The sequence below is a fragment of the Gymnoscopelus microlampas genome, assembly GCF_963454915.1.
Source record: "Gymnoscopelus microlampas genome assembly, chromosome: 2".
Lineage (NCBI taxonomy): Eukaryota > Metazoa > Chordata > Actinopteri > Myctophiformes > Myctophidae > Gymnoscopelus > Gymnoscopelus microlampas.
The window spans coordinates 51,695,013-51,719,146 of NC_139939.1; the positions used below are offsets into that span (position 1 = coordinate 51,695,013).

The 24,134-nt window shown below is 41.4% G+C and overlaps 2 protein-coding genes across 4 annotated transcripts; one reads left to right on the plus strand and one right to left on the minus strand.

The window, feature by feature from the left end:
- Nucleotides 1–433: 433 nt before the first annotated feature.
- Nucleotides 434–15,032, minus strand: pus10 (pseudouridine synthase 10). 2 transcript variants are annotated; one of them, XM_084046788.1, is made up of 18 exons: nt 14,943–15,032; nt 13,804–13,937; nt 12,361–12,663; nt 12,170–12,256; nt 11,351–11,385; nt 11,114–11,228; nt 10,037–10,116; nt 8,726–8,771; nt 7,096–7,160; nt 6,569–6,654; nt 5,577–5,702; nt 5,403–5,459; nt 5,145–5,221; nt 4,886–4,941; nt 4,555–4,672; nt 4,166–4,308; nt 3,713–3,812; nt 434–1,420 (listed from the first exon to the last, which is right to left on the minus strand). In XM_084046788.1, the coding sequence occupies exons 2-18, from the start codon at nt 13,927–13,929 to the stop codon at nt 1,382–1,384; spliced, it is 1,659 nt and encodes a 552-aa protein (XP_083902914.1). In that variant the 5' UTR covers nt 13,930–13,937; nt 14,943–15,032; the 3' UTR covers nt 434–1,381. The 2 variants fall into 2 exon arrangements, with proteins under 2 accessions (XP_083902914.1, XP_083902913.1); XM_084046787.1 differs by having other exon boundaries at nt 14,872–15,017.
- Nucleotides 15,033–15,520: 488 nt separating this feature from the next.
- Nucleotides 15,521–23,761, plus strand: cct4 (chaperonin containing TCP1, subunit 4 (delta)). Of its 2 annotated transcripts, none has more exons than XM_084084289.1 (13): nt 15,521–15,823; nt 16,767–16,819; nt 16,923–17,012; nt 17,292–17,400; nt 18,292–18,556; nt 19,438–19,570; nt 19,932–20,071; nt 20,380–20,476; nt 20,681–20,791; nt 21,348–21,481; nt 21,604–21,835; nt 22,456–22,569; nt 23,589–23,761. In XM_084084289.1, the coding sequence occupies exons 1-13, from the start codon at nt 15,709–15,711 to the stop codon at nt 23,604–23,606; spliced, it is 1,611 nt and encodes a 536-aa protein (XP_083940415.1). In that variant the 5' UTR covers nt 15,521–15,708; the 3' UTR covers nt 23,607–23,761. The 2 variants fall into 2 exon arrangements, with proteins under 2 accessions (XP_083940415.1, XP_083940414.1); XM_084084288.1 differs by having other exon boundaries at nt 21,348–21,478; nt 21,601–21,835.
- Nucleotides 23,762–24,134: the final 373 nt, after the last annotated feature.

Below are 24,134 nucleotides of genomic sequence, written 5' to 3' on the forward strand. Positions count from 1 at the left end.
TGAATTAAATTAAAAGAATACATTTCAGGGTTTTGGTGTGAAATCTTTCATCACTTGATAATTACCTGGGAGGTCTTCATTCAACACAAATATTTAAGAGGATACAGTGACGTAAATTGACGTGTCGGTCCTTTAACTCCGTTAAGACCTGAGGCCGATAACACAAATGTCTTCTAAATCCAAATGTCTGCTATATCAGTGGTGCTCAAATGTTGTCAAGGACCCCCAAAATTATATATATTTGACTGCTGACCCTTTGTGCCAGGGACCCCCAGAAGCAAAGATTTGATTTAAAAATATATTAAGATTTGCACACATTTTTACTCATTTTTTAAAATAGCTGTGCGCGCTATGAGCTTGTATATCTGCTATTTTTTAATAACCAAAGTATAAAATAATGATTAAAGTGGTTAAAATCTAAACTGACAGTTTTTATGGGTTAAAAGGGTACAATTTTGTTGTGATCGTTCTATAAGAACGTTATTCTTTTCCATAATGGTAGATCCCATTTTGGGGCAAATCTCTCCAGTTAGACTCATTTGCTACAGTACATCACACAATCTGAGGTATGGAACAGTGTCTTTATTTGAATGCATGTACTGTAAAAGACAGAGCTCACATATTATTGTTGAAGAATCATCATCCACAAAATGTCAAAAGGAATGAAAGGGTAAAACAAGGTTCCAATTTAGTCTGTGCATAAATCACAATGAAAACTTAAAACAAAAGATTTAAAAAACTAAATTGCATTCACTTTTTTTTTCTTCAACAGAATTGATGATCACTAAATCAGAATAATTGTACATTGGTGCATGACGATGTTCTTTAAGCAGTCTATACAGCATTCACTTTATACAAACACAATTCCATAAAGTCTTGTCGTCTTCTAGGGATGGTGCCAAGTGCAAACGTGTGCTAAGCACAATCTTTGTTTCATTAGAAATCAATCACCAAAGATGGTCCTTTAGTTTAGAGTTTTATCAAACTCAATACTTCCATGGTTAACTTAAATGTTGAAGGAAATTTTCAAGTAAAGACTTACTCTCACATTACATAACTTACAACTATTCATACAAAACATATGCATCCCTCCCTCGAACCACAGGCATCATCTCCAACAAAACAAAAGTTGGAAATAATTCTCATGGTATTATCCCTTATCATTTTTATCTTAAGACGTTCTGTGTGTAACTTAAACCTAAAGATGTCAACGTTTCAGTATCAGGGGTTTGTATGCGTTTTAGTAGGCGTGGCTCAAATGGATCATCATAGCATCTAACCATGGCATTTCTAGTTAACAGACTCAGTCACTGAATCGTGGACTCTTGAAGACTCCAGATTCATGGAAGTGGTCAGTGGTGTAGTAGTGAGGTAGGCAGGGTCACTCTGGTATAGCGGGTGGCCAGTCCACATCAACAGACTGAGGGGGCAAACACAATAACAGAAATTCAACATTGTATTTTAGATATTATTATATAGCAGTGGTTCTCAACCAGTGGTCCAGGGACCACCAGTGGTCCTTGAGGGGGTTCCAGGTGGTCCCCAGCAAAATGATGGAGAGTTGGTAATCAAATGGATCCTTGTTGAGTAGATCTTTAACTCTTGAGAGCATAAAATGAAACCAAATGGACCTTCACGGGTCCATTTGGTTTCATTTTACGCTCTCAAGAGTTAAATTGTTAAACATCTGCATTACTTAATTTACAAGAAGTCTACAAAATTAGACAATGGAATTGTGGACAAAATCTTACCGAACGACAACAAAAACAAAAGTTTTGGGTCTGAGAGGCTAAATTTCATCAAATGGTGGTCCGTGGCTCAAATGACCATTTCAACCTGATGTCACTATTTTTGGCAGGTCATAATAGGCACGTTGCGATGAGACGCGTTGTGAGCTTGTAGATCGGCTATTATCAAATAAAATCTTGTGGGGAAATTATAATAAGCAGATCTGGCAACCCTGTGTACCAACTGTTTGATTACAAAAGGGATCCCATGAATTAGTGAAATCTCCGCTCGATTACCCGAAACCACGCTGTCTGCAACGAGACAAACTGGGCAGCTCGCCAAGGGAATACATTATTGATAAAGCAATGAAGTTCACCAATCCAGATAAGTGGACAGAATCTACAAAGTGGGAGAATAAAGTGTCTGCAAGGTACTCAATATGATGAGGAAACCTGGAAGGTTTGGGGATGCATGTCACTGAGAATTGAAAAAGGATATGCACACTTGCACAGCGTTCCACTACAGGTGGTTTTATCTGCTTGTTTTTATGTCAATGCATGTGCTCAGTTTTCCTGCATATGCAGCCAAAGGCACCCTCTACAGGCCATCACACTACACTATTGATTGCGACCGTAGGTCGCATTTACTATAGAAACCTGCTCCAGGTGTCCGTCCGTCACGTCACTCCGTCACACACGTCCCGTCACACTTTTGCCCTGCTCATATCTCCGCACCCGTTGCCCCGATCCATGCCAGATTTTGCACACACACTCCTTACCTGCCAAACTACACCCTCCAAGGACCCCCGGAGCTCCAGGGACCCCCAGCTGCCTCGGGGACCCCCAAGTGTAAAAAATGAGCACATGTGGACTAATTACCAAATGACCACCCCAACGGGGCTGCTCACGGGGCATTCCCGGGGACCACCCACTCCTGGTGCTCCAGAACGGATGCAAAAGTGGTGGCGCCCCCAGTGGAGGACCCCCTGCCACTGCAGCTCACATAAAATGCCGTAACTCGGGCTAGGAGCGTCCGGGAGAGCCGCGGCCGGTACCTATTCGTCCGCCAAGGCAACGCGGACACCCCACCCCTAATTTCTCACATGGCCCTCTTCTAGCGCCACCTTCAGGCCGCTTTTCACAACACATTTTTGCCCACTACTCCTACAGTTTTGCCCCTAAAAACACGCAAATTGCTACACACTACACAGTATGTCTACACTCATGTCATCAACATGCCTGCCACCACATTTCTTAGACCACCAAACAAAACTATACATTGCCCACACAACTAGGAACCAATCGCCGTTACAGCCCTCTTCTGTATACATGTGACCTACGGTCGCTTATCTCCCGATTAGGGAGTCTTACTGGTATTATACAGCTGAAAGGACATGAAAATGCTGTTCAATTCCCTTTAATCCCATGGGAAAGAAAGTACACACACCAGTTATATTTTAATAAAATTATAGTGGACAAGACTTAAAAGGATAGTTCACCCCCCAAAAAAATACTTTTTTTCTATCGATTAGTCACCCCATGGAGACTTGAATTCATGGATATTTTTGTTTTTGTCTCATTCCTAAGCCAATAATTTGATGACAAGCGGACCGAACCGGTAGGCAGCGGTTACGGTAGGAGACACAAAGGAGACTCTTTGTGTCTCCTACCGGAACCGCTGCCGGTCATCAAATTATTGGCTTATGAATGCTACAAAAACAAAAAAATATCCATGAATTCAAGTCTCCACGGGGTGACTAATCGATAGATAAAAAGTCATTTTGGGGGTGAACTATCCCTTTAAGCTGGAGCGGGGAATCATCATTAAGGATACATGTTGAAATAAAGGTTATATCCTGTTAAATATGCTCAATACTGAGTGCAAAGTCTAGCTATGGAAACCAATCGTTTTCAAGAGCTTTCATTAATTTAAGAGTATTCTTAAAACTGGATATTTAATTCATGTCGAGGTCAGATGGTCGCACCTCAACATCCAGCTCCAGGATGTCTGCGTCCGTCTTCAGTAGCTGACAGAGGTTAGGCTTCGTACGACCAAAATCCCCATGGACAAACTCCTTGATGTAACTGAGGATCATGGTTACGGAGCAGTCTATGCACAGCTTTGGCAACGTTAAACAGGCTAATTTTTGCTTACGTTTTTGAGGACAAAATAGTTAGAAATATGAATTAAGCATTGTTCTCCAGAGTAGCCCAGCCATTTGTAACAAACCCCTTTTCTCCTCCTTAAATGTGTGTTCTGTGTAAAATGCACCATCACCATCTCCTGTCGGGAAGATGTAGGAAATGAAGAACAGTGAATCTGTTTAACTGTATGCATCAACAGTAAATCAGTGTTACAGAAAGGTGTATAACAAGTGTCTTAAAATGTCTTAAACCAAAACCAAAATAAAAGTGTGTGTGTGTTATTAAAAGGATACGTCCCAGCCTGGGTTTTGAGCCCCAGGTAAAAGTGATGTGGGTCCACAAAGCGGGTGTTCATATTGTGGATCATACGTTTTCGGACTGCCAGCGCCCGGCGATGCAGCACCCTCAGAGGAGTCTTCTGATCTAATGTCAGTTCCTGACAGACACACACACACACACACACACACACACACACACACACACACACACACACACACACGAGGCCTAGTTCATACTTAGTCGTATGATCATTGATGGTGTCAAAAAAGAACAAACTAACAACACGTCTTTGTCACACATTGATCATTGCTGTATCAGTTGTGATCCAGATAAGAAGACGTTCTGTATATGCGCATCTATGTAAAGAGCTTCCTGAATGTTGTGTGTCAGGAAACACACTCACTTTGATATCGTCGATAAATGTGATGTCTTCTTTCTGTAGGGGTTTCTGGCTCCAGATGAGAGCTGTGTAGGATTTAGTTTTCTCTTCTTCACCCTCCTTCATATGACCCATGGCGTCTCTTACAACACACAGGTGACACAGGTTTTTTGCTTTTTATTTTTCTTAGACAAGACATTGCAGAAAGACTGGACATTGAGCGAAGAGAGACGGGACATTGTGGAAAGATGGGACATTGTGGAGAGATGTTTAACGAGGAGAGAGAGAGAAGGGGAAGGACTTGCAAAGATATCCAGTCGGGAACCGAACCGTGTGTGTCAGAGAGAATACATACCTGGATACAATCTGTAGATCTCTCACTCTGATTTTGTCTGACGATTTGTTGATGGTCTATGAGGGGAAAAAGTACAGCATGTGTGAGTGAATGCACGCGCACACACACACACACACACACACACACACACACACACACACACACACACACACACACACACACACACACACACACACACACACACACACACACACACACACACACACACACACACACACACACACACACACACACACACACAGCTAGTGAGAGAGAGTACCTCTTGTATCTGTTTTACTTCCTCTTTGGTCAACCTGATTCGATGAGGATTCACCAGCTCCATTGCAAATGGACGACCTGTCAAACGATAGAGTTAATGTTATAATTATAATGCTCAGTGTGAACAGCCCTTAACTGTGCAGTATGTTACCAGTGTATAAATACTGTAAGGAGTTTAGGTTAAAAGATCATTTGTGAATTTGACGGTACAACAGACAGGACAGGAAGTAGTACTTTTGTGGGGGGGGGGGGGTCTCACCATTTCCAAGAGTTCGAACATCAACGTCTTCTCTTCCTGATGAGGAGAAGTTGAAGCCTGTACACAAATCAACAGTTTGTTTGATTTTCAACACGTTTTCCATTACAAACCCCCATGTGCACTGTGTCTCGGTCACCTGGCATTATTTAGCTGGCCAAGTGAATTTGAACCCACCATCTGCTCTGAAAGTGCTAATAAGAGGCTCAGCGATCAGCTCTTCCACTGAAGACTCCATTTTCCTCTCTCCATCAATCACCCATGGTGTCTGAGGCAGGGTGCGACAGAACTTGTTGTACCTCCCTAAATGCCACCACAGACAGACACAGAGACAGAGAGAGAACGAGAGAGAGAACAGAACAGAGATGAGAATAGGAAGGACATGATGGAGTGCTTCTCCTAGATATGTCTGCCAAGGGCCAGACTAGACCACAGTATAGTCTACTTAACCCATTAAGACCTGAGCTGATTCTTTAAAAAAATCTAAATCCTAACAGTTTTTGGGAGAAAAAAAAAATGAAGATTTTTCAAAAATAGCAGATCTACAAGCTCATAGCGCGGCACTCAGTGCCGTGCTATGAGCTTGTATATCTGCTATTTTTGAATAGCCAAAGAAATCTAAAGTGACATTTACTACCATGAATATATATAAAGTGAGAGGACATATTGCAATGCACAATTGTAGCTGATGATAAAAACAAATCTAGAGGTGTGCACAGATGAACTGCAGAACCCTCTAGTGCAGGGGTTCCCAAAGGTTTCAAAAATACATTTTGAATTCATCACTTCTTACGCCCATTTACAAATAGTGAAATCTACAAGCTCTACGTCATGGTTTCTCAAAGTGGGTGCCATGATATTCTCTCTCAAGTTTTCCTCGTGACATACTGTATCTTATGGGGAAAGATTTACACATTTATGTAATTAAAAATGTTTGAGAACTGCTCCTCTATTTGTTGATGTATTATTATTATTTATTGTAATTCAGGTTAAAAGAAACCAAGTATTTACACACAACCCATAACGACGGGTCTCGTGACTTCATGGTGGTTCAACTAATAACACATTATTGTCAAACATATAATAATGCTTTTCTTCTTTGTTCTTGTATGCAGAGCATAGACAATGCATCTACTCAACTATGATGACAATATATCATAATATCGTACCAGCCACAAAGACGGATGCATGAACACACTGGATCTCTTGCGTTGTACACTTGGTTGTAGGCTGTGTAGGGGGACATGGGTAGTTTCTAAACAAAAGGAAGACATTTTTTAATTATTTAAAAATACTGTTTCAATTATTAAGTGGCGGCCGGTTTAGGGGTGCAACAGTTAATCGAACCAATCGATTTAATTGATTATATATTTTTTTGCAATTTAGCTCAAACCGTGTCATGATGCAATGCACTATGATATTATAGATCTGCTATTTTCACGTGACACCAATGTACGACAAAGTACAAAATACAGCAGCTTACATGGTTAATAAGACTAGTCGATGAAATCGATTATTTAAAACAATCTATTAGATTTTTTGATTAATTGATGTTTAAAAAAAATGTTATACAAAATCAGTTCTCAATTATTCAATTACTCAAATGTAATCAATAGAATAATTACAAATAAAATAATAATAGGCCTAGGCCTGAACCTAGAACACCCTACAACAACCCTCAGCTTGTGACACTTACGCAGTGAACTTGTCTTCACGTATATTGTCCAGGGCTTTGACTACTGCCATCCTCGTGTACATTGACTACAGGGAGATAGGAGGGGGGGGGGGGGGGGGGGGGAGACAATGTAAGCAAAAAGCAGTTTATTCCAAACTAAATGAAATTATTTACTGTGATGCTGTGGCCAAGACACCATATACACCTTGAAATGAGAGGAAGGAACGCAGGGAAATTTGTACTTCCATTAGAAGAAATAGTTTACAGCAAAACGCAAATAAACATGTTAAATTGTAACGAAGAGAAAACGGGATTCCTCACGGTGTGCATATCGTTGCTGTCTGGCAGAAACCAGCCAACTCCATTTTTCCGCTTTTGCATTTTTCCCCCCATAAATCAGTGCTATTGAACACCCTTTACGTCTGTGTGTTGATTCAGAAAATATTGAACCGATGAAAAGTATCAAAAGGTGCATCTGACAAAACCAGCTAACTCCAACCTCATTGTGAGCTTTGAGGTCCATTCAGTTGTTCTTAAAGTTGAACAAGTTAACTGGTTTCTGCCGGACAGCAGAGATGTGCTAATGATCAATGGCCACGTCCCAGTGCAGAACAATTGCTTAAGCTACTGAAGAGAACCAAGCAAGTATGACTGACATTTCTAAAATGATATGTAGGATATGTAGGCTGTAGGTTAGCACACTAAAGTTCCAAGGATGCTGCAGTTCAGACATACTGAATACGAACATATAGATTTGTTTGGATATTATGTACTGTATGTCCAAAATAAACCTTGATGGTTAGATATAAGTATGGTATAATAGTCTAGGTATAGGATTAGATATAAGTATAGTATTATAGTCTAGGTATAGGATTTTCTTATCCAACAAGTTGCTGCTATTAGTTGTACTTTGAGTGCTTAAGTATATTAGTGCTTTAAGCAGTAGGCTGTTGTTAGTTTGTATTAGTAGTATTTGTATAAGAATTTGTGTTTGAAGCAGTAGTAGGCTTAAAGCAGTTGAGCAGTTAAGCAGGCTAGCCCAATCAAGTGCCTTGCTAAGTGTCTGGGATTTGGCCCATCACATCTCAAGGACTATAAAAGGCAGCCCTGGCAGTGTTTTCTCCAGTGTGCTTTCAAACTCTGGAGAGACCTGAGCTACTGAACTCATCCTGTGTAGTCTAAGTACAGGATTTTCTTATTTGACAGGTTGCTATTAGTTGTACTTTGAGTGCTTAAGTATATTAGTGCTTTAAGCAGTAGGCTGTTGTTAGTCTGTATTAGTTGTATCTGTATTTGTGTTTGAAGCAGTAGGCTTAAAGCAGTTGAGCAGTTAAGCAGGCTAGCCCAATCAAGTGCCTTGCTAAAAATGTCTGGGAGAAGGCCTATCACTCCTGGCAGACAATTAGCAATCAGTTGAAGTGGCATTACCATAGTGCTAGGTATACTCTTTAGTTGCTTGTTTTAGAAGAGTGCACTTAAGACTTCCGGTAATTAGTAGTTTTCTTGCCTAACTATGTTGAATGCACTTATTGTAAGTCGCTTTGGATAAAAGCGTCTGCTAAATGACCGTAATGTAATGTAATATACAAACATCTAAACAATTTTAGCTGGTACAATATGAAATACATTATCTTCAGTTCTTCATCCTTACCTCTTTGTTCTTAGTTGGTCTGAAGGCATCTGGACATGTTGTGGAACTACATGAGAGAGAGGACGGATAGTTGAACCAACATGACATTTCATTAACCTTCACGTAGTGGTGAAAAGATTACTCACATTTTGAACTTACCAATACCACAATGAAGAAATAATCTGTTAGAAGTCTGGTATAAAAAAATTACTTGAGTAAAAGTACAAAGTACTGAAATTTTCCAAATGTATAACAATTCTTTGAATGTAGCAGATCTACAAGCTCATAACACGTTGTGAGCTTGTAGATCGGCTGTTTTCAAATTGCCTAAGTATGCATGTGTTAGATCTATTGGCTGGCATTTGGACTTTTGCCCTTAAGGTGCAGTAAGTGATTTTATTTTGTTAAAATGAGCATCAAACAGCTCTATATTATGATAGTAATCATTGTTATAGTGCAGTGGTTCTCAACCAGTGGTCCTTGAGGGGGTTCCAGGTGGTCCCCAGCTAAATGATGGAGAGTTGGTAACCAAATGGACCCTTATAGATCTTTAACTCTTGAGAGCGTAAAATGAAACCAAATGGACCCTTACGGGTCCATTTGGTTTCATTTTACGCTCTCAAGAGTTACATTATTGTTAAACATCTGCATTTACTTAAAGAATTGTTATTTTTGATCAACGTTTGCCTGTTATCTCTCCTATGGTACCAACATCAATACAGTATGGAATTGTGGATAAAATCGTATCCAACGGCGACAAAATATTCTATGTCTTGGATCTGAGAGGCTAAATCTCATCAAACGGTGGTCCATGCCGAATAAATAATGGACCTTGATATGAAAAGGGTTGAAAACCACTGTTATAGTGTATTAGTGTTTGTAAAGTAATAGGGAATAATAGAGGTCTGCACACTGTAACTCCCAACACACTGTAGCTCCCAGTCAAGGTTTATTTGTAGATTAACGTTTCGACAGGAGGTCTTCTTCAGAATGTCTGAATTCAGAAGGTCTTCTTAATTCTGAAGAAGTCCTTGTGTTGGAAACGTTAATCTACAAATAAAGCCTTGACTGGGAGCTTTTTGCAAGTTACAGTGTGCAGACTTATTATTATTATTATTATTTTTCATATTAATCCACTGTTGGTCCTGCACCTGCTGTCCAGCAGATGTGTCCGTTTTTATTTTGTCTGTAAAATAATAGCGGTCTCCCCGTCTCTTTAATAAACAGAAAATCAATTTTCAGATGGGTTGCCAAAGAGACAGGGTGCCGTTATTGAACAAATACGCTATAGCAATAATTATATTTGTTTGTCTCTCTACACAGTGAACTTACAGAAAGTGGCAGTCTGTGTCGGTCTCAGGGTGGGTGAAACTGAGGTTGACCTCAAGTGCACTCTGAAAGAACACCATCATCTGTTTCACAAGAGACAAGAGAAATAGAAGGTATATGGAGATTATGGACACTGAGAGCAGTACTGTAATGGAGTGAAATATGGGCGTCCAAAACATATGCAGTGAGAGCCCTCTTATCAAGCATTTATGTAGATAACATAGTGTACACTGCACAGACAAAGACGGAGTGACTAATATCCTCTTGCCCAAAATGTATAAATAATAATACAAAATAAAGGGCAGGAGTATGACTTCCTAGTCTCCTTGAAAAAGCTGCTTGCACATGTCCTGCCCATCAATTCCATAGACCAGGGGTCTTCAACAGGGGGTCCTCAGAGCTACTATAGGGGGTCCGCCAAATCTTTGTGTGACAGGATTTCTTTTTTTACATTAACCACTTGAACCCTAGAATTCCTTTTCTGAGGGGAACATTAGCCAAAAATAGCAGATCTACAAGCTCTCAACGCCTCGCGCTGCGAGGCGTTGAGAGCTTGTAGATCGACTATTTTTGGCAAATAGGCTATAGGTGTAGAGGGAAAAAAGAGAAGATTAAGTAAAAAATAAAACTTTTATACAATATAGAGTAGGGGGTCCATGCTTCATCTCTCTCTCTTCGCTAGGGGGTCCTTGGCCTGAAAACGTTGAAGACCTCTGCCATAGACACATAAAAGGTAGCCGCCACCTCCGACTCTGGGACGTCTGTATCGTGGCCGCCATATTAAAGGGGACACGCTTCCAGACTACTGGCCAATCACAGCGCGTCTTTTCCGAGACTTGGCAGAATATAGTTGTATAGAAATACAACGGGATATTTTTATACAACTAGATTCTGACAAGTTCAGGAAAAGACGAGCTGTGATTGGCCAGGAGTCAGGAAGCGTGCCTCCTCTAATATGGCGGCCGCGATACAGGTCGCCAATGAAGTGCAGCGGCCAATGAGATATCTAGGTTTCTATATCTATGATCAATTCAGGCACTCTGTTAACATGGTAAACTTCCAGGTCATAGGGTCACGTACCTTGGTGACCATGGTAACGCCTCCAAGTTCCTTGTTGATGTGGTTCTGCACGATCCACTTGAAGGCCTCCTTCACCAGGATGACGTCGTCCTGGTCTAGGGTCATCAACTTGGCTCTGTGCAACACATCAACCAGCGAAAACATTAGACAACTGCCGTCATTTAGAAAAGCAGTTAAAGCACATCTCTTAAATGTACAGTACAGTGCAGTTACTGTTCTAAGAAAAGATGCTGTTACCTAATTTCCTTCTTCACGTACAGCCAACAGGAATGCTGAGGGATAAAAAGCAACAGGGGCTATAAATTATGCATAATTACATCATTACAACAGTGCCAGAACACAAAACAATAAATCACTGTTTCTGTCAGTGGAGATTGCAACAAAGCCACAAACAGTGGTAGGGGACACTTTTTTATATAAACACAAACAGGCAGTATGGGCCTCAATTTAAGCCTGATTTACACTAATGCATTATTTTTTTACATTATGCATATGCACAATGCATATCCAATGGGGGAAAAGTGAGCTTTTAGATCTGCTACTTTCAGACGAGAGTGTAACTTAAGCCTTAGGCACCTAGTACATTGTATGTGACAGCGTCACCAGGACAGAACAAGGTATGTGGTATACAGTTCCACACATCTACTAACTTAAGTGCCATAGCTTTGAAATGTATGGTCTCCAAATCTGTGATGCCACACTAGAGACTGTGTGGCATCACATGCCTGTGACTAACAGCACCTAGGATGATTTTTGTAGGAGAACAAGACTACGGTTCTGGCTCGGAACACACAAGTTTTATTTGGATGAAAGGAGAATACAAGTCTCCACAAAGTCCAAGTCTGTGGCTCATTTTCAATAGATCAGCAATGTCACCACACAATGGAGTACAATCTGGATTAGAAGAAGTGGGTTGTTCACGTTCAGTTTGGCAACGAGATTTCCACAGACAGAATGCACAGTAGCATGATTTTACATATCCAAAATATACTGATTAACTGAATACATTGTGTGTGTGTTTTCTAAAGGGCTTCTGTCTCTCTCACACGCACACACCTCTCTGACACGTAGCTGAGCAGGGAGAGAGATGGACAGCATCATGCTGTCACACTCATAGTTTCCCGTCTTCACTGCCTCCACAATCTGCATCAAGAGAAAAAGAATGGTTACGCTCAGATTTCACTGACACATGACGCCGGTGACAAATGATGAATGTGATCCATGTCCCAAATCCTCACGGAACACACCTTCATGGCATTGGTCTTATCACTGAACTCTGGTAGAATGCCTAGGCATACTGCACACACACGTGACTCCTTGGCTTTTAGGCTGACTTGGTCTGTCGCCATGGAAACCACATCATCGGAGCCTCCCTCTTGTTTGATGTCAGTCGATGACAGCTTCATTTTTTTACTCGGCGGGTCTTCGGTGGGTTCTTCTGGTACCGATGAACCTTCGGCGTTGTTTCCATCTTTGGGTTCTGGTACGGAAGCACCTTGGACGTTGTTCGCTGCATCACTTATGAAAACTTGAAGTTCTTTCACTGTATCCTGAAGGAATTGAAGAAAAATGCCATGCACAATGAGTGTATTCAATACTAGACAACACTTTGCATAATGTGCAGACTGAAGACCCACCCATGGATTTTGATTGCCTTTAATGGGTAATTCAATTGGCATACACAAAGTCTCCACACACTTGATAGACTAAAATAGTTTAATTTTCCCAACCAGCTCATGCTACCATCATTGTAATATCCTCACCCCCTTAACCATAACATACAACCGTCAAGTATTAGTGTACTTTGTACACTACTTAGTTGATCGGGTCGGCTCTGTACTTTACTTGGTTAACTCTTTTTCCCCCCTTCTACACACTAAATCTCAAATGCTGAAAATAGCCGATCTACAAGCTCATAACGTGGCCCGTTGTGGTTCAAGGTTTAGCTCCAATCGGAACTTCTCCCGCCGCTGTATAGCTCCGAGATGAGGTTCTACTGCATAGGGTGCAGGCAGGGTGTGGCACCGGCGAACGGTGGCCAATATTGTTGATTCTTACATTTTTCAGCACATCGTATCCAAAAAGTAAAGGTATTCCCTCCTGCTCTCAGATGTATTCAATTTCTGCGGTCAAGAAAATGTAACCGACGGGTTGAAACAAGCGTTTAAATTTGCTTTTTAGTCAGCCTGTAGCCAGTCAACCCCCGTCCGCATGCACAGTACTGCTCCCGTTAAGGTTGCATTGGGAAAACATGGCACAGGCTGACAAAAAAACAATTTAAGCGCTTGTTTCAAGCCGTCACTTCACGTTTCTTTACCGCAAATATTTCAAACATCTTGAGAGTAGGGCGGACGACCTTTACTTTTTGGATACGATAAAAAGGTAAGAATCAACAATATTTGGCCACCGTTCGCCGGTGTCGCACTCTGCCGGCACCCTACGTAGCGGGACCTCATCTCGGAGCTATATATAGCGGAGGGAGAGGTTCCAAACGGGGCTAGTTCAAGGTTGTGCTTTATCGTAACATATTGGGTACAGGTACATAAGAGTCCTTCCTTCAGACAATGCAGCAGCATTATAGGTAATTATTGTGGGCTTGCAGACCTGCTGTTTCCAGTGAATGTTCCAACCAGAATAGGGATGTAGGGATGTTATGATTCAAGTGGTTAACCCCAAATCTCAGTACCTACCTCATAGGGCTGCTGGTAGGCGCCTGCCGTGCGCACGCAGCAGAATCTGAGCACACAGTGTGCACAGCATCCCGCTGACAGCAGCTTCTTGATGATAGGTTTGTCCTTCTCCTTCAGGGGCAGCATGGTACCACCTGGAAGGGTTCAGGACACACAGCATAATATTATGTTGCCTATTGTAACAGTCCTGTAGGTCACGGTGGTTCTCAAAGTGGGGTCTGGGGACCCCCAGGGGTCCTTGAGTGGGTTCCAGGGGGTCCCCAGCGAAACCATTGATAGTTAACCTGATTGATAGTGTATATATATTTGGACCCAGTCTGTAACTGAGAGTGTACAAATGGTTCTCTTATATGGGGGTCCCTGGCATATATTTTCAAATGGGGTCCGCGGGCTAATATGCATCAATGTGGGGGTCCTTGGCACAAAAAAAGGTTGAGAAGTACTGCTGTATGAGTTATCTGAACCCTAAAGATGGCTGCATTTGATGTCATGAAAGGTGCTATACAAATAAATAAATACATAAATAAAGTGTATTATAGTGCCATGGTCTAAAACATTAAAGAGCTCTACATGACGACCACAGATCTGTCATTGCTCTGATGCTGCATACAATGACATTAACCTTTGTAATCTTAGTTGGAAATGTAGGTTTTCCAGCATCAACATCATCATGGATCATCATGAATTGAATACACAGACAGGACCCCAATGAAAACAACCCATAGTGCTTTCTTGGGTTCAATCCTTTTAACATTGTATTTGTATTAAACTGTACTTTGTGCTTTTTTGGGCAAACTGTTAAAGTATTCAATCAATCAAAAAGACTGGCAAAAGAACTGGCTCCATTTCGGTGCAAAACACAACAATCCACTTTGAAGGAAGGTGATAAGTTACATCAACACAATATATCCAACCAACAATACACACTACAAACTAATGGTTAATCTGACTGGTTGTGGCTGCTAACGTGGCTAACTTTGAGCATTCATTAATTGTTGAATTCAAGAAAACAAGCATAAACTCACACAAAAATATATATATGGAAAGATAAAGCTAAATTCAACCCACCAAATACTTCTCCTACGGTCTCAGCCCGAAACGAAACTAATCAAATCAGCCTAGATCGGCTTAGAGTTTACCTTTAAATTATTATTATTGTTATTATCTATAACTATAAATGTCTAGTTCTCTCGATCCGCACATGTAAACCCTGTGGGCAGATCTCTGGACTACTATTTCTACGTCATCTCCAAGCGTCTTGGAAATGTACAGCTGGGTCCTTTTCAGTGTTGCCAGGTCTGCTCTTTATGCGCGACTTGGTCTTGTTTTTCTGTGAAGTTGCTTGCAAATATTGGTAGCTGCGGGTTGCGTTTTTTGGGCTTGTTTCTTATTTTGCTCTTGCTTCCTAAATGTTGTTTAAAACACAGTGGTTTTCAAACATTCTCTAGTCAACTGTCAAGGACCCCCAAATTAATGTATTTGTCCACGGACCCCCCACCAAAATCTTTTAAATAAAATATTCAAAATGTTTCACTTATTTTCCAAGATAATTTTTTAAATAGCAGATCTACAAGCTCACAACGTGTCACAGCGTGACGCGTTGTGAGCTTGTAGATCTGCTATTTAAAAAATATCCGACGCTCGTGGTCGCTTCTTTTTGGGCTTGTTTTCATTTATAGACCTAGTTGCTTATTTCTAACTATTTGGCAACAACGGTCCTTTCCTAAACGTCGCAGCCGGTGTCTCTGGAAGCTTCTGGAGTGGAGGCGAGAAGCACACGAATTCATCTGAACCCATCCTCATCCGAACAGAACCGCATCCACACCGGGACCCATCTAATCCTCATAGGAAGTCTTTTGTTTACAATTTACCACAAAAATTAAGTAAGGATAACTTGAAGAAGTGATGGCGGCGACCAGAGTCCTGAGCGGAGGCAATTTGGGCAAAAACAAAGGAGGGGCGTATGTGGACCGCGATAAGCCGGCGCAGATTAGATTCAGTAACATATCTGCTGGAAAAGGTAAACATTCTAATAATGTGGCATTCAAGCGTTATTTCTATATGCGTGTGTGTGTCTAAAGTGCGCGTGTGTGTGTGTTCATGTTCAGTTGCTATTTCCTTGTATCATCCTCCATCACTAGGATGCTAGTAACGGTAGCCATGGCCCAGACTGGGCTTCATGCACTGCAACATGCACATGACTCAACACAATATGAGTAGGAAGTTCCTGCAGTGGTACAAACGATCCTTTCTCTTAGGAACCTTAACCCTAATGCATTGTTTAGACCTTAACCTGGTCCTAACCCCATCCTTAACCCCAGCCCCAACCTTAACTGTAATGCCTAATCCTAACCCCAACCTTCACTTTCACTTTTCACTTTGCAAGTTTTTATTTTGATCATTTTTACTATGCACTATACTATGCAACCTTAAAAGCATAGGACCACAATGGAAACCAATGGAAAGTCTCCAGGACTTTTTGTGTTATCCTTTTAGCCCAATTGTATGATTGTACCTTGTGCTGTATGCATTTCTGTCTAATAAAGTATTAAATCAATCAAAGCCTAGCCCCAACACTAACCCAAAAACTGCACTGTCAGGCACCTCTGGTGTCTGACAGTGCATCTTCAGGCTAAAAGTGCACCCAGAATTTTGCCCTGGTATCACTTGCTGAGTTGGTAGATCTGTTTTTTTGTGCTAGTGACACCCATCATAAGACAGGGTATACTGTAAAATTGTAGGCTTTACACTACCATTCTTTGTTACAAAAGTCATGATACTCGCAACACACCGATCATTAGCTATAAAAGGCCTTTTGTTTATAAAGTAACGCTACTGATGACTCGGATGTCTTGGTTGCTGTGATATCTTTCTTTAATTTCATCAGACGGTGTCTATGAATTTGTACTGACTGGGCGTGGTGCGCTCTGCAGAAGTACTGACTGATGTTTTGTTTTTGACAGCTGTCGCAGATGCCATCAGAACCAGCCTCGGGCCCAAGGGCATGGATAAGATGGTCCGTAAACTTGTTTTGGTTTTAACAGTTTAATTTCATACCCAACTCTCCGGTCATGTGTACACGTGTCTATAATAAACTAAACTGGATGTAAATGTTTCAGATCCAGGATGGGAAGGGTGACGTGACCATTACCAATGATGGTGCCACTATCCTGAAACAGATGCAAGTGCTCCACCCTGCAGCCAAAATGGTATGTTTTATCAAACATTAAATGCTGTAATGTGATGGTCACATTGGTCAGCCCTGAATATCCAAGTTTTTAGTTTTTTATTGCCCGAAGATGAGTCAGGTTTTTAATTAGGACGAGTGGCAGGTCAAAATTAATATACTTAAGATTTTTTTGTTACTCTAAGCAGGTGTAAAATAAATACTGAAAATGTTACCAAAATGTGTTTTTGTGACCATGCCCCGGTGAGATTACTCACCAACACTGTTAGGATGCTAATGTGTCTGGGTGTGTGTGTTTTAGCTCGTTGAGTTGTCCAAAGCTCAGGACATCGAGGCTGGTGATGGCACAACCTCTGTGGTGGTGATTGCTGGAGCTCTGCTTGATGCCTGTTCCAAACTACTCCAGAAGGGTACGTACTAGTATGTTATATCGTATATGCCATACACTAATCTGAGTTCCCAGAAGTTTTCGCCAGCTCTCGCATACAAACGGGAGTGGCGAGGAACTTCTGGGCCAGAGCCCCTGTATTTGTGGGCGGGATGTAACTTACGCTCAGAATCTGAGCGGACACGCCTCTTACCGGTCTGAGAGCTGTGCAACTCGTCTAAACAGTCCGACTAAATTGCTTCCCGTCGCTCCTATTTACATGCAACACCCACTGCATGTGGATCCCACCCCCTTTTCTTCATTGGCTGTTGATTTGAATCAGAACGCAGTGGCCGCGCCCCTGCTGGCCAGGCTTTGAGCCGAAGCCTCCCAGACTAGACATACACAAACAGGACTTTCACACAGTGTGTGCATTCGTTTGTGTCATGGTTGTCATTGATCTGCAGTTATGTTTAAAACGTCATCATTCATTTGATATATTTAGCATTCAGTTGATAAAATGACTGAATGAATCCATGGTCAAAAGGAATTCATAAATATTCTGCTGTTTGAATCCCAGCTTTTAAAACCAGAAAAAGATGATCATCATTTATTGTCACAATATTACAAAATCAATATGGATATATTGCCCAGCCTTAGTAAGAATCACTCGAGATTTAAGTTGAATAAATGTATCGCCACACAGACGTTTCGGGCAGAGCCTTTCCTCTGCCTGTATGTAAGTAAGGCAAAATGTCAGACTGATTTTAAGCCCGTCGCTCATCCTAGCTTGCAAATGAAGGTTCTCTTCATCCACCGACCAGCTATTAACCCTAACCATCATCTTGCAAATGAAGGTTCTCTTCATCCACCGACCAGCTATTAACCCTAACCATCATCTTGTAAATTAATGCTCTCTTCATTCCTCGGCCAGGTATCCACCCAACCACCATCTCGGAGTCCTTCCAGAAGGCCGTGGACAAGGCTGTGGAGATCCTGACAGACATGAGCACACCGGTGCTGCTCAGCGACCGTGAGACGCTGCTCAACAGCGCCACCACCTCCCTGTGCTCCAAGGTGGTGTCCCAGTATTCCAGCCTGCTGGCGCCCATGAGTGTGGACGCCGTGATGAGGGTTATAGACCCGGCCACGGCCACTGGCGTGGACCTGCATGACATCCACATCGTCAAGAAGCTCGGGTAAGAAGACCATAACTTCAGCATCAAATCGTTATCTATTTGTAAAAGAAAAATCTAATCATGGGAACGGAGTGGATCTCGAACCTAATGTGGCCGGCCTGCAACGTCAGTTGCCTATAATATTATGCCTTAAAATTTGAGCAAAGTTTCAGCTTAGAAAAATTCCATTGACCAGATCTTGTAGGCGGTGCACTGTCTGGAGTAACTAAAACATTTCTCCGACGGAGACCTTTTTACCTCAAAGTTCCAAACAACTCCATCTCAGAACAATCCATCCCAATAAGTAATGAATTTCCCCACCAGTCACAAACTCCATCAATATTATGTTGAGATGTGTAGCTAGGTAATTAGAATGGATGTGTCCAGCATTGACCTTTTGGCTATGTTCACACTGCAGCCCAAATCAGATTTTTGCCTGTCAAGAATGAAGATTGGAGTCCCATTAGTTTGATTAAGTCTGAACAAAAAACACACATGAAAACTGACCACATTCTTCTGTGTTTTGAAGTGCATCAGGATACCGAAGTCTCATTTATACTTTGTCATACCATGGTGTTGCTCAATGCCCAGAATTAACTTAGTTGTCACATCACAGGTTTACAAGTGTAAAGATGTGGGGAACAGTAGGGGAGAAAATAATATATATGTACATTTATACAAGTAGCATAAAAAGTAGCAGGTATGTACATGATACATGAGGTTAGACATGTATAGTGCAGGTTAAAAAAGATTGCAGCAGGTGCCATACATGGGGTAGAGCACTATAACGTTGACAGATATTACATTTTGAAGTTAGTATTTATAATAGACACAGGCCATCCACATGGCTTATTAAACCTCAGAGTTTTCCCGGTGCTAACCCAGTACTCTTTTGTGTGCAGTGGGACCATTGATGACTGTGAGCTGGTTGATGGTTTGGTGCTGACACAGAGGGTGGTCAACACCGGTGTTAACCGCGTGGAGAAGGCAAAGATCGGCTTGATCCAGTTCTGCCTGTCCCCTCCCAAAACGGACGTGAGTCACCAACTAATACACTTGGAATTTAGGCTGTATAATTGTGATGATGGACTACTTGGTATGTATTTGTTACCTCCATTAACCCATTAAGACCGGGAACGAATCTGTGTCATTTTAGATTTATCTGGCTGTTCAAAAATAGCAGATATACAAGCTCATAGCATGGCACCGAGTTTATGAGCTTGTAACATTTTATATATATACAGTATATATATATACATTTTTTTAGGCGAACATTTATCTTTGCTTCTGGGGGTCCCTGGAACAAAATATTTTATGATGGGGGTCCGTGGACTGTTTGTGGCCTTTTTTTTTCTTTCCTTGAACTCCTGTGTTTTTCCCACTGGTGTGTGTGCAGATGGACAACCAGATTGTAGTGTCAGACTATGCCCAGATGGACCGTGTGCTGAGAGAGGAGCGTGCCTACATCCTCAACCTGATCAAACAGATTAAGAAGGCAGGCTGCAATGTCCTGCTCATCCAGAAATCTATCCTCAGGTACATCATTTGAATTTCTATTTTTTGATGGCCATATAAGATTTATGATCAGAATTTAGTTTCATCTTACAGTGAATGTTGAAAGTCTTATACATAGTCACAGAATCGGCTTCATTGTCACATCACAGGTTTACAGAAGTAAAAAAGTGTGTTAAATTTGTTTTTGTGCAAGTTCTATAGTTTTTGTTATTTTCAAAATTAATGTGCACTATTATATAATGCACACAAACTAAATGTAATTTTGGCCTGGTTAACATTGTAAAGAAGTATTAAAAGGCTTGACATTGATACCAAACCTCGTCCTACAGAGATGCTATGAGTGATCTGGCTCTGCATTTCCTCAACAAAATGAAGATCATGGTCATCAAGGAGATTGAGAGGGAAGAAATTGAATTCATCTGCAAGGTAAGATGCTAACTTTTAACATCAGTCTTGTGAAAATGTGGTTGGTTTTATTTCACAGCCAACTGTAGCCATGTTATATTCCACTGTGCTGGTTAGATATACATATGCTGAATTTTCTTTAATTTGCTGCATTAAATACCACTAAGACATTTCTCATAGTGTGAATGAAGTGACTGACTCTCTAATCCTGCCCCCTGTTCTTAGACCATTGGTACCAAGCCCATTGCCCATATTGACCATTTCACACCAGAGATGTTGGGCTCAGCTGAGTTGGTAGAAGAGGTCAATCTAGACGGCTCTGGCAAGCTGGTCAAGGTATGCTGGAGCTTTATTCTCAAAGTGCTAATGATAGTCCTACGCATAGTATGGAATAACGCTGAGATGCTTAGTTGTAATGCAAAATAATATTTTATTCCAATTGTTAACTGACCGATGTCTTTTTATATTCAATATTAATGACTGTTTTAAAGTGCTAATTTGTACCCATATCCAGGACCATGTATGCCTGTCACAATTATTACATAATTGTCTAATCGCAATTCTTTTTGTCACATTTTCAAATATTAAAAAAGCGTGAATAGCAGATCTACAAGTTTACAATGCGTCACTTTGTGATGCGTTGTAAGCTTGTAGATCATTTCTGCTATTTTTACATGCATAAAATGAAATGTCAATTTCTTTGCATATTTTAGTTATTTATCATATCTTCCCTAATATATGAAGCCTAAAAGGCTTCATATATTCCAATGTACACAATTAAATCGTTAATCGCAATTATTTGAGTGACAATTAATCGTCAACTTAAATTTGTAATCGTGACAGCTCTGGTACCATCATGGTGGTTGACTTCTCTGACGTGTTGTCTATGCAGATCACAGGCGTTGCCAATCCTGGTAAGACTGTGAGCATCGTGGTGCGCGGCTCCAACAAACTGGTGATTGAGGAGGCTGAACGCTCCATGCACGATGCGCTGTGCGTCATTCGCTGCCTGGTCAAGAAGAGGTATGTCACCCAAACATCTCCTTTCTGGGTTAGCTACTAACGACCAGATTTCAGATTTGAATCTGGTGACGTTTAATTCGACATTCCCTTTTTTAATCTGCTCCCCGTCTGTCCCTCATCAGGGCTCTTATCGCCGGTGGTGGGGCCCCAGAGATCGAGCTGGCGTTGCGGCTGGCAGAGTACTCCCGCACCCTGGCAGGCATGGAGGCGTACTGCGTGCGCGCCTATGCCGACGCCCTGGAGGTGATCCCCTCCACGCTGGCAGAGAACGCCGGGCTGAACCCCATCTCTACCGTCACGGAGCTCCGCAACAGGCACGCCCAGGGAGAGAGGACCGCTGGCATCAATGTCCGCAAGGTGGGTTTGGCTGCCTCGCTGTTTATGAAAGATGAGGTTACTTTATCATCCATGCTAAGTTGAAAAGTAGTTGGAAAAAGTAGTAAAAGAGTCGAGGGTTATAGACAAGAGAAGAAAAGTACAAAAGTTATGGTATAGCGAAAGTTGAAAAGCCTTCATTAACTCTGTATATCCATCTATCCATCCATTTTCCCATCCTCCATGAATCAATGAGTTTTATTTAGTTCTTAAGCCATGTACAGAGTTGGTCACAACAAACACAAAAACAACAGCTGGACCGAAAAGGTGTAGTCTGAAGCCGTAGCTTATAATAGCTACCCTTTTTACCATATATTATACATAAAAATGAAACCATGGCAACACATCGATACGAAAGGCAAAGGTTTGGAAGTTTCCGTCCATCCCCACCTCCCTCCTAAATGTGCAATAAATTCTGTTCTGAGTAGACATTTTCCACATGCCCATTTATTGGTCATTCAGTGTCCCTTTTTTGTCACTCTTGAAGTTTTTTCTCATGCAATGAATATCCATATCTATGTAAGGATATGGTAATGTTCTCATGCAATGAAAATCCATATCTCTAGAAGGTTATGGTAATGAACTCCTTTGTGTTCTCACAGGGCGGTATCTCCAACATCCTGGAGGAGCTGGTAGTTCAGCCTCTGCTCGTGTCCATCAGTGCCCTGACTCTGTCCACTGAGACGGTTCGCAGCATCCTCAAGATTGACGATGTGGTAAGAGACCGCCACCGCCTGAAACTGATCTAAAAGTTGTAAATGGTGTGCAAAAGTGGTCTAACTGCAATTTGAATTAATGTTAAGAAGAACAATGTTGAAAGAAACCATGATAAAGCGCACAAAAATAACCTAAGAACAGACAATGGAATGGCGTGGAAACTTCAAAGAAGTACGTTTATGTTTTTATCCCTGCATAGTCTGTCATCAGAGATCTCCATCTACTGATACGTCTGCGGAAATCTAAATTCCATGTATGGGCTAGAACAGCAGAGACAGCGGCCACTCACAAACCTACGACCACTGCTTTGAACGCCTATCGTATCACCATCCCAATGTGAAGGACCACACTAAAGTCTTCACATTGGTTTTGCGATGCTGTTACTCTTCTTCATTTCCAAATTGTTTCCACCCAGTTTTAGTCCATTCATTGAATTTAGAAGTCACCAGACATATCAGTAGGCGAGTGAATCTCAAACTGCAGTTCCATGTACAGTAGAAAATGTTTTACAGCACCTATCCACAAGTTTCCTAGGGCATTATGGGCATCACATGGGGGCAAGTGATGCCCATAATGCCCCTAACCTCAGTCCCAGCCTCACTCATCTGCGAAGAGAAGAGCCTGGTCACGACCTAAAGCAGCGGATGTCTAGGAAGTCGTGAGTGGGCAGGGTTTCCGTCGTACACGTTTCCCCCAGAAACTATATTTTTTGACCAATCACAACACTCGTTTCATTCACGGAGAATGTTAACAGATTTGTAAAGCATCAACGTAATTTCCTTGGGCAGTACTTCTGCCAAATTCAACCGTTTCCGGTTGTCACTTCCTAGACAACCAACAGCCCAGGTCTTGCCCAGCGTGTATTGCCCCAGGAAACTTGTGGATAGAGTTCCAAAATATGTTATTTATCACTAAAGGTGCTCTTGAACTGCAAAGTGGGAGATGGAATGTATTTTTTACAGAACTGTGTTGTCGTGTAATTTTGTACTGAAAAGCTGCTTTCTGTCCTGTCTTGCAGGTGAACACTCGGAATTAAGAAGTTCTGTTGCATCCAGTTCTGTCATTATGGCTGTTGGCACCACAAAGGATCATTGGACTGTGTTTGCTTAGATCTGTATGTCCCGATGTCCTCTGTTGTTGTTTAATGCGTTGCATAATTTAATAAAACATCCCCTGTTTTTTTTGACACTCCAGCTCCTTCCTGTGTGATTTCCTTGTTTGATTTCTGGACCAGGGTATGAGCTGCGCCTGATAAATAGAATTTGAGAAAACATTTAAAATTAATGAGATTAGCTTTGCAATTCATTATTTAATTTGAAAATAATTCAGCTTCCTGAAGAAATTCAAAAGCACTCCTATTTTTTTTTAAGTTAAAACAAAGTCAAAACATATACTGTAGTGTGCTTTTAAAGGTAGGGTAAGTGATTTTCTTTGGTTAAAATAAGTGTTAAATAGCTCTATATTCTGATAGTATGCATTGTGTGTTAGTTCAGTAACAGGAGTCTCCAGCTCTTTATTAAACGGGATCAGGATACCAATTGTTAGCCTGGTAAACCCTCCCTCC

Coding starts and splice junctions, on each gene's coding strand:
- pus10 (XM_084046788.1), bottom strand. CDS start 13,929: ATGCTGCCCCTGAAGGAGAAGGACAAACCTATCATCAAGAAGCTGCTG. Junction 4,673..4,885: donor GATCTACAGATTGTATCCAG/GTATGTATTCTC, acceptor GTGTGTTGTAAG/AGACGCCATGGGTCATATGA. Junction 4,309..4,554: donor CATTTATCGACGATATCAAA/GTGAGTGTGTTT, acceptor TGTGTCTGTCAG/GAACTGACATTAGATCAGAA.
- cct4 (XM_084084289.1), top strand. CDS start 15,709: ATGGCGGCGACCAGAGTCCTGAGCGGAGGCAATTTGGGCAAAAACAAA. Junction 16,820..16,922: donor CCAAGGGCATGGATAAGATG/GTCCGTAAACTT, acceptor TAAATGTTTCAG/ATCCAGGATGGGAAGGGTGA. Junction 17,013..17,291: donor TCCACCCTGCAGCCAAAATG/GTATGTTTTATC, acceptor TGTGTGTTTTAG/CTCGTTGAGTTGTCCAAAGC.